At 28.5% G+C, this 14,525-nt stretch overlaps 1 protein-coding gene across 1 annotated transcript in view; it reads right to left on the minus strand.

Annotated features, from left to right (window-relative positions):
• The window catches only part of LOC121113689 (FMRFamide receptor), a 30,491-nt gene extending 19,152 nt beyond the window's left edge, over positions 1–11,339 (minus strand). The window contains exons 1-2 of the mRNA XM_040707534.2: positions 11,229–11,339; positions 3,658–3,801 (exon numbers count right to left, since the gene is read on the minus strand). Coding sequence (XP_040563468.1) covers positions 3,658–3,777 — 120 coding nt within the window. The 5' untranslated portion in view covers positions 3,778–3,801; positions 11,229–11,339. The remainder of the gene's footprint in view (positions 1–3,657; positions 3,802–11,228) is intronic.
• Positions 11,340–14,525: the final 3,186 nt, after the last annotated feature.

A 14,525-nucleotide genomic window follows, 5' to 3' on the forward strand; every position in this document is an offset into this window, starting at 1 on the left:
TTTGTGTTGAACGAAACAAAAGAGTATCGGCCCTATATGCATAGCAAATTTTATTCGTCGCTTTCGACGCTGTTATCCCTTTCAGGTAATAAAAATATGAATTATGTTAAGTTTCTTCCTTTGAGACCTCCATACTTGACGCACAATAATTTACAACTAAACTGGTCAAGCGAATTATTTCCCCAAAAATGTTTGTAGTATACATTCACATCTTTACATTTCTTTATCGAATGCTCCCATGTGACCAATAATGAACAATATATAATTAATTAAATAAAAGGCCGGAAATACAAAATGATATTTTCCTGACCTATTATGTTGATGCATAACTTTTACAACCATATCATACATATTTTTATTGTCATATGAATTTACATATTGAGAGGCTGTTGCTATGAAATTTTCTTCTGGGGGTTCCCTATTTTTAAACCTTTTATAATAACCACACATATTTGAAAGTGAAGTTATTAAATAGCTAGAACCTTAAAATTTTGATAAAGGTACAGTTTGTTTTATTCGACTTCGAGATGAAAAAGTAAGAACTCCATTAGCAAGGAATCATTAATTTGCTGGGCAGCCTTTGTCCAATTTGCAAAGGGAAATTCTAGTTGTGAGTCTCAAACTACACAAAATATCGGAAATCAACATATGGATGTCAAAAAAGTTTTAACGGACGTCTGGGCATGAAAATTTTTTCGGTATCAATTAGAAGGGATGAGATATCACCAAGACGGTAAATGGACCCGTGAAGTTCGAATTCAACAAAAAGACTCTCAAGAAAGTTGTCCTACCCTATTCAATACAAAATTATCCAAACGGAGAGTATGTTTATAGAATACCTTCAAGAAAGGTCAAAAGTATATTTTAAGAAGTTTGAAAATTATTGCGCAAAAGCTATTTAGCATCCCACAGTTCCCGATCCCCATCTCCAACATTATTTATTTTTAAATCTATTCGAGAAGAAAAGCGTGTCAATTCCACCACCCGAGTATTGATGCCCACAAGACCTCTAATTAGCCTGAGTGAAGACTCAATATTGGAAGAAATTAGTAGGACATGTTCGAGCTTCTCGTCCAAGCTACCAAAGTACATCGTCGCCAGATTAAATACCGTAATTATACGGACATTTTCTTAAAAAATTGATAGAAGAACATTTCAATGTGTTACCCTACAAGAACACTTAAATTTAACGACTGGAGTAGGTAAATATCTAGTTAAAAAAATTATTCAATGTCTTTAACTTATCGAATTGTTGACCCTTTTTTATAAGTAACTAATTATCCTGAAGGTAATTTTAACCCACAGTTACTTCCTTAGGTGTTTATCCACCTGTGTATATATCTTTGTAATATTTTTATAAATAATATTTTGCTTCTCCTTCTTAATACTAACTGTATCCAATTTTTGGGGCATGATATTTCATTGATCTCAGAGTTATTACCCATCTCTATTAATAATTTTCGAGATTTCTAAGAGTGTTTTATATGCTTTAAGATTAATTTATATACTCTAAAGATTTAAAAAAAGAGATTGAAGGCAAGCAAGAGACGCATTATTCTTTACACCACATGTATTGCTTAATAGTAATTGATTACTTAAGAAAAAACAATAAGTTTATTTTCCTTAAATAGTATTTTAGATTAGGAATACATAAATATGAAATATAATTATACAAAACGAACAAATCTGATACTTATAGTTTCATGTGTAAAGATTATTAATGGCACATGAAGTTTTTTATCTCTAATATATATATTTTAAAGTTAAAGTGTTTAAACATCCACATGATGGTTCTCATTAAGATTTGAAGGGAATTAATAAAGGGATAAAAAAATATGGAAGTGACAGATTTGTCAATTTACTACAACAGTCATAAGTAATAGTCATTTTGCAACAACATATATATACTTTAGTAATGAGTTCTATTTGAAAGATTAATGCAGGCAATAGCCACCCAAGACTACATATACCTAAATTATTGTGTTCTATTTATATAGAATAAAAACCCTCATAAGTAGTTCTTCCTAAGTTAATTTTAGTCTTTGTCTTTAAAACAAAATGTATCAAAGTTGTATGTAACAATCTAACATCATTCTAATGTTTTACATTTTCTTTTACTTCAATAAGATAATCATGTAATGAATTCGCCAGACTAACACAAAACAAAATAAAATGATATGTGACCAACTCAATTTATATAGAAGGGAGGTTCACACAGCAATAAATACAGTTAAAATTATATATCCATACTTCAGTAATTCGTCTAAAAAAGTGGAAAAAGGATCTTGACGTAGAATTTTACCAGCAATAAATATTAGGTAATTCCTTATTAATTCGGTCCGGTCCAGTCATTTGACTGGTCCTACCAGTACTTGGGACCGGTCCTTCAGACTATCAGTACCATATTGGGATTCAAATCAAGTAACGTAAATCGGATAAAGGTTCTCAGTAATATTTTAACATCCTTAGATACATGAACGTATCTCAAGTCCGTGCCACACTTCAAAGAAAACATTGACTTGTTGTTGTTTAAAATTTGTTGGCCCATTGTTTGGCCTCCAAGCTCACCAAACCACCAAGGCTTTTTTTTGTGGGGAATCTGCCAAAGGAGACTGTCAACAAGACCTGTTCCTGTTTCGAAAGTCAACCCAAGGCCATTATTGACGCCAAAAGGCAATTGTATTAAAATATAATTTAAAAAAATTATAATTTTTTCATGTTTTTCATAAAATTGGATAATTATTTTAGGAAAAAATAAATAAATCGTATTGGTTATTAAAATAGAAGTTGCACCCTGTACTCAATATATATTGGAACCAGTATAAAACTATTTCGTCAAAAAAAAAAAAAATGCACACTGATGGCATAACTCCCCAAAATTTTGAGCTATACAATTGTTTTTTATAATGCAAAAATGGCTTTGTTGTTTTTACGACGTCATCAAATTCTTGAGCTATCCCCCTCTTACAACTATAACAAATACTCTGTGGATGACATTGTAAGTGACTATTAAATAACTCTTAACGTCATTTTTATTTTCGATATTTAGTCGAAATAGTATTCTAACTTGGGACAACACTACTATCTTTTATATGTATTATTCTGTCACTTAAACAGAAATCTTAGTTTATAAGGATACACATGTATGCCTTGAACCTTGAAAAATTGATTGTGAACCTGAATGGGCTTCTTCTTTTTTTAAACAGAATTTGATTTGCGTAGATGGTAGAACCTGTTCAAAAAATAAGCTCCCTTCTTAGATCAACAAATGAACCCCCTTAAAATCAAGTTTATTATTGTGTGATTATATATATAGCTTCAAAGAACTTGATTGAATGACGTAAGAATTATGACAAAATTACATCATTAATTGTTCATTATACCTTTTTTCATTATGTTGGCTTTGAATCCCTAAAAAAATTAATATGTATCTTGTACTTACATATACGAGTATACAAAATGCTATTGATCCGTTTTTTAAGAAATTGCATGCAATCAAATTGAAGGGATTTTATACTAATCTATCATGTGTATAAAAATTTTATGATTTATTCAAATTAAGGCGCTCAATATTTGTCTTTGTCGTTAAATCAATTACAATTAATTACATGTGTATTTAGAAAAAAGTACATTATTTACTATATTAAGACAACTTACCCAAAATTTGACTTGATTGATGAGATATTCACTGGCTTGATCACTTGTTGGACAATCTGTATCCTCGTAACCCAAATACGATAGATTGTTCAATCGAATGGGGATAAAATTGTTTTCCATTTTGATGATGAATGGTATATTTGCCTTCAAATCAAATTGGACTATTAGTATTTATATTTTAGATACTTAATTTAGCTTCTTTGTATATGGTTGTCAACACATTAGCAAACTAAAATGATTTTTCACATAATCGAGTGTGGATTATTTTTTTATTAATTGACGAATTATTATCGTCAATTTCTATAAACAAATTATTTCTATTAAACCGTTGCAAGCGATACAAATTTCACATGAAGCAGCCAAAATTGATCTTCAAGATCAATATTTTGAAGGCAGATCCGAGTCAACTTAAGTTGCTTACATCAAATTAAGGTTTTTAGCTATAGTAAACATTCTTGTCTATCTTAATTCATCCAAAAAATTCACTACCAATACTATTTTTGACCCAAATATATCAACGTAATATTGGGGTATACTCGTAAATATGAAGTGGAAAAATTAATTGGGTTTTTCTCCTTTTCTTCATTTTGTTCAAGATTTTTTAAACAAAACAAATCACAAATATATTTTAATTACCAAATCGAAATTATTTTTAAAAGCATATAAATAAAAGGCTTCATGTTTTTTGTGGAACCCTTGAGATCGGGTGAATCTTTTTTGTGGAATAAAATTTCAATGTTTCTTTTGTCAAACAAAAGATAGAACTTCAGATCATGTTATATTTAAGTTTAAGGCTCTAAACCCAGATCATAACTCTAATGTATAATTATCGGGAAACATATATGTGAATATGATATAGAAAAAAAGTAATTTTTAGGTCTTATAATCCTGTAAATAAACACTCAAGTATTTTATAACAAACTTTCAATATATTTCATATACAAAGCGGTCTAAGAGTCAAACTCAAAATAAAAGTTTTCAAACTACATTTTTGGTCGATATAATTTAGGTTCTTTTCTGTATTTGATTTCTTTGGTTTCTTTTGTGATGTTTCAAACATCACGTTTTTTTGTTGACTGAAAACCTCCATTTATTTTTCAATATTGTTCTCATTAAGTTTTAAAAAAAATAGTTCAAGTGCTTATTTTGTTCTAAATATATCGTATCCATTTTTAATCTGCTGTTCTTCAACTGTGTAATTAAAAAGGTTTGCTTGATTTTCTCTCGTAAAAAAATATGTAAATTACATCTCCAAAAAAATAAATAAATAACGGTCTGGCAACAATAATACAATATAATGTTTCTTATTTACTTTTATAAAGGAAGTTTTGTCATAATCCGTAAGGGAAGAATTAAAATGGATATTTGTTCATTGTTTTAATCTCTGTACTTATGCATAAAAGAAAAACATCTATTTCATAGTATCGAATAAACATTTTAAATAAAAATAAAGTCAGATATCAAAACGATATTCATGATAGAATATGTACATATCCTTTCAAAATATTAAGTTATCAGTAATACCAAGAAATACGAGATAGTTGTGACAGGGGATGATCCACTTTTTTTTTTCTAGTGTAGGAAATTATACATGAACTAGGATGTAATCGTACTTCTGAAAAATTCCAAATCAAGTGAACTTGGTTTTTATTAATTATGACTAGGCTTGCTATATTATGGCCTGTGATTTGCTAGAAAGGAGCCTGTTAATCCTGATAACTTGAAAAATACTTGGGGCGAAAGCAGGTCAGCTTTCATGACGTTTTATTAAATAGGATACTAGAAGACGAGAGAAGAAAGCAATGCGCACAAATCCCACTTTGTATCTCGCAAGGATATATACAGGAGTGAAACCCATTTCAAAAATCAACTTTACTCTAATTTCAACAAGGACTTATACTTACAACCAGGGTGGGAATAATGTCTAGCAAGGACATAGGGAGAAATTACGATTATCAATTCTACTCCTGAATCCCCAGGAAATCCTCAGAGGAAATCTTTCATGAGGACATGCACTAGAAATTTATTTTATACATAGATTGCTTCTCTGAAATAATGAAAGAATTATCATAACAGCTTTAAAAAATATACTGAAAACATGTCACTTTTCGTTTTTTTTAGCATACGGGTAAGTCATATTTTATACAACTCTACGCAAGCAAGCAAGGAAAAAAATACGAATCTAACTCTGTATTCAGCAAAGATATGGACAGGAATTACTACCCCAATGTCAATCCTCAATTCTAATCTCATTGTTACACTAAAAAATCTTGCACACGTTTTTTTTCATTTCTGATTTCTTTCCCCCTATCCTTTGTTTACTTTTAACTTATGATGCTAGCACTCAAAAAACATCATATAAATGTAGATTTACTTCAAGAATACAATAACGTCAGCCATTTAACTCTACAGACAGACTTGCTTATGTAAGATAAAGGATATTCCCCGAATGTTCTGAACTACAAAATCAATTATATATTCAAACCTTGTATAGTTACCAACTGTTTTAAGCGGGGTACCCTACTTATCGCTATATTCAGTTTTCAAAATTGAAATTGTTAGAAAAATGGAAATTTTTTTAAGAGATAATCCTCACTTTGTAGTTGCTTTTTCCCCCTTCTTTTGACAGAGTATATATATTTCAATACTCAATTTAGTACCGACATTATCAGTCTGGATTTTTAATAGTACAATTTAATATTTAATCTGAAAAGAATAAAATATTATTTCGTAGTACTGACAGTCTGAAACAATCCAAATTCAATTGTTCATTATATCTGCAGATTATTATTGTCAGTACTAATATGGATATTACTATACAAACAAAAACTCTATTTTTCCTTATTACAGTGAATGAAAATTATTTCTTTAAAAAGAGTATTAATCCTACGTAACTTTCCTTGAGTAATTGGGAACCTCAGTTTAAAAAATCTAGTTGTATTTTCTTATGCGGACGCTTTTTTGCTCAATCTTCATTTGTAATTTCTAATTTATTGGACAATATTATTCAATATCTAATTTATGTTGGCTTTTTTTAAATATTTTGGGTGGTATTCTTTTAATATTTTCAGGGATTTGTGACATGTAAAAGTGAGTTTTGCACCTTGGATGATGAAATTTATACAACAATATAACAAATTATAATTGACAACAAAAGACGAACAAAACCCAAAACTTCTCAACATATTATAAATTTTTATACAAATAATAATACTTTACATACTTTTTTAATACTTTAATAACTCTTTTCTATACAAATTAAAGTTAAAGAGTTTAGCTTAAATAAAAATAAACACTTTCATCAGATATACAAAAAAAATATTCCGTTTAATACCACTTTGTTCAAAACTTTAGACAAATATTCAAGTAAGGATTTGAAGGCAAAACAACAAAGGTTTGTATGAGCCACAGTACCACAAGTTGCCCATTTTTCCTATTGAAAATGGGACAGAAAGTATGCTTATGTAATGCTTTTAAAAATATCGGTTATGATGTGTTCTAAAAATTCCCCACTATTTGGAAAGACACTAAAAAAGGATAAATAAAAAAAAAGTATGGATCAGATTTGGCCAGACATCTGGACTTTGTTGACAATTAATAATTTTCCATGATACAGATGAAAAACACATGGCTATGTCTTCATCTGTTGTTATCAATAATGTATCCCACGTAAACATATTGTTTCCATTTAGCAAGTAGAGAATATTCCAATGTGCTTCCAAATTAGCGCAGACGTTTCCCGTCTATATGTAAGCATTAGTAAGCTTTCATTGACGTTAATTTTTGTTTTGGTTGGTTCGATGGAGTTACACTGATTACGTTTGTATATGTAAAGATAAAAATATGAAATTGACTCCTTTTGAACTAGAAATTGTCTTTAATTTCCATATACATAACGCATATATCCTTCTTTAGGAACAACCAAGACGTGGACATACGCACATTGAGTCCAAAATAATATTTTTTTCGGAGCGAGGTTTCCATTGAGATAAGTTGTTCCATCGACTCTAATTTGTACAATTATTGATTTATGTTCGACATTTAATTCGTTGCATATAGTTTGTAGGGTAGTTGTTTTTTCTAATAATTTAAACACTGGCATAAGTGGAAAATTGTTTTTTACCCATTTGATAGCAATAAACTATCTTTGAAATGCTTATCATATTTTAGCTAATTATATGCTTGTATTCTGCATTCAAATGTCTACAGTCTCAATATTAAATGCATATATATTAATTTATTCATATGGTGAAAGAGTAACATAACATTTTGTACAGGATTGTATTTACAAAAATAAATTTTATTTTCTTAAAATAAGATTAGCAATGTGTGTGTGACTCCCATCAATTGAAATCAAAAAAATGTTTTAACATTATATAAAATTATCCACAACGTGCCTAATGAACAAATAAATATTTAGCTTAGAAGACAATGTTTCAAAAGTGGACTTATTCAATAATTATTCAGTAATTCTATTAATTTATAGGCACATTTTTCTATTTCAAAATGAAATTGAGAAAATTGCTAAAAATTTGAACGAATATGAATGAATATATATGAATAATAAAAGAGGATTAAAAATAATTAATTGATCGTTAATAATTTAATTTAGTTCAATTTGGCAAGATACATGGGTAAGGAGAAATTGTGAAATACTTGAAACACTAATATGATATAAATAAAAGTCATGGGATTTGAATCCCATGGGAGTAATTTATTTTAAGATACAAATATTGTTTATTGACCATTGGGAATAAAAATTACCTCTTCATACATCTACGAGTTAATGAAATGTCTGAGGTTTATTAGATCAATAAATAAATCAACTTGGGAATAAAATGTATTCAGTTATGTAAAAAAACAAAGTTGATAAATGTTAAACAAATTAAACATAAAAGAAAAACGTCAAAACTTATCGTTATTTTATCGTTACTTCAATGCGTCGACATTTTTAATAGCTAAAAATAATTAACATAATAAACTTTAAAACTTGGGATTTTTAAAAGTTCCCTTTAAAAAAAAATACTAATAGGTGTTTTATTTTATTTTAACACAACATTGGAATTAAGTCAATTATCACCAAAAATGAGAAATAATATAAGTTTCAAAAGAAAACAATTACTTCTACCCCATCATTTGTAAAATTTATGGTATTTCCTCAAATTCAGAACACGGTACAGGAATATTAAAAATATAAGGAAAAATTATCTATAATTCATTCTAAAAAGAAACTCATTAACCTTTCCTCATGTAAAAAAATGAATCTGAATATTCAATTTAGAAACTGTGATAAATAATTATAAAATAATTCCATTGAATAGTGTATCAAGTTTTTTTAATATTTGCTAATCAATTTTTATCTTCTTTTAAGCAGAGGTGATTTTTTTTGTTATTTTTAAATTATTTATGAACTAAATAATAATAAAAAACTTTAAAAATTTTAAATTTATATAATGACAAGTAGAATTGTGTTTTGAAAAATATTAATGATATACAGTTGTGTACTATGTAAACTACTTCTTTTGTATTGACAAAAAGGCAAGTTCAAAATATTATTCAATATATTTTTCTCCCCCGATGGAATCTTCATTTAAAAAGAACAGAATATCTTAGTCCACTTGAGTTTTTTTAATTTACATTTTCATATTTTTACCTGTTTTGATTAATGATATTATTTGTACTCTTGCAAATAGTAATCTTTCTGGTTGCTCTTTTGAAATTTGAACACTTACTAATTCAATAATTAATCAAGGTTGAGTGATTGAAATACATCCAAAATTTGATCTATTAAAACACTAACAATTAGTTACAAAAGAGAACAAATCAGAGCTCTCTAGCTTACGTACAAGTCGAGAAATTGACACTTGAACATTAACTACGAATTTCTATTCGTCGCCCTCAAAGAAGTTTGGCGTCTCTAGGACCACTGTCTACACCGTATACAAGTCCAAAACGTCAAAGAAAAAGAATGGCATATGCCATTAAGACCAAATTGGACGCCCAAGAGTTAAAAATCAGCCCAGGGTACCCCCAAGTCTATGAGGGCCCATGCAGGAGATATCGGAGTTTCACAACAAACTGTGCAGATACCAATAAAAAAAAGAGAGTAGAAAGAGCCTCCAGAAGGGCGGAGAAGCCACTTTTCACACGAACACTGAAAGAAAACCATCTCTTCCACAGTAAGACTCTTTTGAATTAGTCTATTGAGTTCTTTTGCACTCATTTTATGACAATTTTGGTGCTCCTACAGGCCTAATGCCAACCTCCTTGACTACACCTTTTGGTTGCATGTAAAGAGGAAGGCCTCTGGTATCCGTCATCTAAACACTAAGGCATTCAAAGTCACTTTCAGCCATCACTGGGACGCCATGACAGATAATTTCATCCTAAGCGTGTGCAAGGGCTTCTGATGCTGCCTAGAAACCATCATTGCTTTTAAGGGGGGGCTACATTAATAATCAAGAGAGCTCAGACAAAAATATTTAAATTATTAATTTTGTTGAAATTCTATTGTTAATTAATAAATTATACATTGTTGAAGTTTAAAATTCAAAATGCTAAGTTTTTAATGTACCACTCGGTAGTAAAGCCTTTCAAATTTTTCAAACCTAAAGATCCCTTTCACTAAAGGAAAACCAAACAAAAAAAAATAATAATAATGCTTTGACAACTTAATTAATCCTTCATAATGATTTATTGACCCTTTATTTATAACTCTTGCTTCAAAGTAAATACTTTGTTCAAAATCACTACCCCTCTCTTACAACTTTTATGCGCCAAAGAAGATTGAAATGTTGAAAAAAAGAAATGAGCTAAAATGTCAAAAGAAACATTGATAAAATAATTGTTTTTAATACAGCTCCGAAAATCTGATTTGTTCAGGATAGTGGAGTGAATCTAAAATCCATTATTTCCCCTTATTTTGTTAAATGATAGTTTATACTATAGAAGTGAGAAGGGAAACTAAAGTTATTCGGTATTTAATGGCCAAAAATGTTGTCATTTAATTATGTAGATTACTAAAAAAAATTGAAGTGTTGACAAACACTACAAAATACTTCATGATATATGTTAAGGAGGCCGATATTTTAGCATCAACCACTAAATTAATGAAATTGAAAATTATGTGTATATATAAATATATATTTGTCAATAAACAAACTCGCTTGTAGTTCATTAATAATCATTTATTATAATTAAATATAGTTATTCAAGCTATCTACGTCTCTTTGAATACTTACCCTTTTTTAACGGATAACGAATAATTAGATACTTTTAGTAATGTATGTATTCAAATTTTAATTTATATTATATATTTTTTTCCTACGTAAATTAGAAATATCGCATGTATTTCCATTTTTCTACTCATACTATAATTTTATAGAATGTTATTTATAATAATCAATTATAACTATATAGTCAAGTATTTTAAATGGTTCTAAATATCCATTTTTGTAGATCCCAAAAATAACTTTTTTTGTGAAATTCATTTTCCAATCATTATTTAAAAAAAAAAAAAAACTTTTAATCGTTTAAAATTTTTTTATCATAACACAAAAATCATCACTTACACTATTTGAAAAACCACGTGTCCCTATGTAGTCTTACTAAACATCTTCATAGATTGATGTTTTTCTGATATTAATTTCCATATGACTTAAACTATGTATTTTGATCGACTGAAACGAGTCTAAGATGCTGAGTATAATCAAAAATGGAAAAGAGAAATTGTACATCAAAAATGAGAGGACTACTGTAGAGGAAGAGCCGAGTTTTGGGGGGGAAACAATGACAGAGAGAGAGAGCGAGACAAAATCTTTTACATTTAGGAAGTATATCATTTTTTAACAAAAAAGAAGTTAGAGTGGCTATGAGCGTACTAACAAATTGATTTTGTAGGAACTATGATATATGTGTATTTCGTGTAGCTATCTTAATACATCTTAGTTAATTTCTCAGAACTATCTCGTTAGATCCGTGAGCGTATCTCAATGTCCAAAACAAAAAAACAAATATTTTTATGAACAATATCGATGACAATCACTAAAGATCCATATGTTTATGTAAATTACTTTTCCATTATTTTTTTTTGTTTCCAAAAGCCCTAATTTTATAGAGGCTTGATTTTTTGCAAATAATTAAATACGCCTTCAACACTTTTGCCATAAAAACCCTTTGCTACAAACTAAATTGTGTATCTGACTTTGTTAAATTATATTCATTATTAGAACACAATTCTTCACACTGATAACAATAACTCAAGAATGAAAAATAAAAGACTGCATATCTTTTCATACCAAATTGGAAAATTTAAAGTCGTTTTTGTATATTTTTTATTTAAGTCTTATAAATTGACAATATAATCTCATACATCAGGATGAGAATAGTGGAAAAAGGTGTCAATCTTGTTAAATAAAAACTAAGTTTGTTTGTTATAATTGGTATGTAGGGTTTTATACAAATGATAATCTTTGAAAAAAATTATCATAAAGTATAAATTAAATTTTTAATTATTTAATAGATTAAAACAAAAAAATAAGATGCATTTTAGAAATTCTAGCTATTTATACAAGAATTATGATTTTTTCGTCTTCTCCTTTTTCAAATAATATAAAATATATTTTATGTCAAAACACTAAACGTGTATTTTATCTTTTCTTTATTGCTCAGAAGCAACACTTCAGAAATTAATCTTTATTATCAAAAAAATATCGAAAAAGGATGATATGCAAGGATTATTGGGTCAATATGTGTTTAGAGATAAATATTCATTCCGGAAATTCCTGAGATAACCGGTTTCACGATTATTTTAATTTTTTCAGTTTCAATAATTTTTGTATAATTCTGTTTAGGAAATTGTATCTAAATAATTTGTTACTGGAATAATAATTAAAATTGTGTTTTATAAAGTAAATTTCTTGGTGTATTCTTATTAGTAATCAATTTATTTCAAACCTAAATTTAATTTATCAATATTGTTCTATAAATATTCTAATATTATGTTCTTTTTTAATATTATTGAAATAATATTATATTTTATTTCTTGGGGTATGTTTCTCATACTCAAAAAAATTATAAAAAGAAATAGAAAAGTGTCATATTTCATCCAATTTGAATTCATGAGAGAATGGAATCAATACGTGATGATTATCTCCAATATAACGTGTCATATAAAAACATTATTTTTATTAAAAATGTTAGTTACAGAAGTACAGTTAGCACAGAAGTACCCCTATAAAAATATTAATTTTATAATTTAAGTAATACAACTTTCGACTCTAATGGATCTCGACACGTGGTCTATGTAAATCCATATGTGGACCTTAATGGATCACGAGGGAATTTGAACTTCCTAGTCAACTTTATCACTTAACTTCACGCCAAAGTTCCTATAAAATTGGCAAATACAGCCTCCATGCATAAAGTAACAGAAAATGACGAAATGATCATGAAAAAGTAATATGATTTATAGGTTATTGGAGTTACAAAAAGTAGAATTTCGGAAAAGAATCAATCCTTTTATGTCAAAAAGTCGTAAACAGTCATGGAAGTGATGAAATATTTATATAATGATATTGGGCTATTTTTTAGCCCATTGTCGAAACCAAACAAATAAATAAATAATAATAGAAGAAGGTTAATAATTCCTTTATTTCCTTCAAAGAATGCAAGCTACAATATATCCCACAATGGCATGAGAGACATAATGTCGCGATCTTTTGGATCATGTTCTTGAACTAAATCCGGAAAAGCTCGACTCAAAATAAATAAGACCTCCACATTGACCTCTCTTCCTTTCAGTGAGAAAAGCAGTGCAGAGCGAAATTCTCCTAATAGGGTAATTATCCATAGTAATAACATATTAATAAGGTAACAAATTAGTCCTAGCTTATAAGACAGCGCACTTGGGAGAAATTAATCTCTTCAACTTAATATGCGTAGGTTCGATACTCGCTCGTTCCTACAGAAGAAATTTTACACAATCTATATTTTCTTCACATGATATTGCTCAGGTCAGATGGAGTAATTGAATTACCATAATGTTTACTTATCCTTATTTGGTGCAACTCCATCTGATCAGTTAAATAAATGTTAAAAAAGAAAAAGAAAAGGCGTAATGTAGAGTAAATTGAGCTAATGAGCGCTTGATATTGCCCTATACTCTTTGATATAAGGGTTTTTGAGATAAGAAGGATTATTTCACGAGTTTTTTCAAACACTTTTTGATTTTTACGTATAAGTCACGGCACATTGGAGAACTAAAAAGAAGATTTTGTTAAATATTTGAACAAGAAGAGTGTTGAAAGAGTTATTTCAAATATACCTCATTTTATCATTAGAAACTTTACAACTCTCTTGGGATTGCTTGTGTTAAAGATAAAAAAATACTGATATGACTGACATATATAAATATATATTACAATCCCATGTTTATTAAAAAAAATGAAAACATAAATTTGAGGAGCAAAAATTGATTACCTCTTTATCTTTTTGTAGGCTGTCAAATAACTTCTTCTTAGAAGCTGTACTAATAGAGAGTAGAGTTCATAGGTGACTTATAATAAAAGTTAAGAATAAAACTTTGTCAATTCTAGGACGTAAAACGTCCTATAAAATAATGGATAAATGAAATTCAGAAAGATTTGGATGCAGGTTGGACAATAGAAGAGGTAATGAATAGTTTATAGAGCTCAACTAAAAGTTTATCAATTAACGTACAAAAAAGAGAGGCCACAATCAGAAGTCATATAGAGAAATAACGACAGGAGCTTATTGAAAATAAGAGCACTGTTAATATAACAAGGAAACTAGATAGCCTAATGGAATACAAACTTGAAAGAATCCGCAAGAAATTTGAATATAAATAT

Source organism: Lepeophtheirus salmonis, chromosome 2 (assembly GCF_016086655.4).
Source record: "Lepeophtheirus salmonis chromosome 2, UVic_Lsal_1.4, whole genome shotgun sequence".
In the NCBI taxonomy this organism is placed as follows: Eukaryota; Metazoa; Arthropoda; class Copepoda; order Siphonostomatoida; family Caligidae; genus Lepeophtheirus; species Lepeophtheirus salmonis.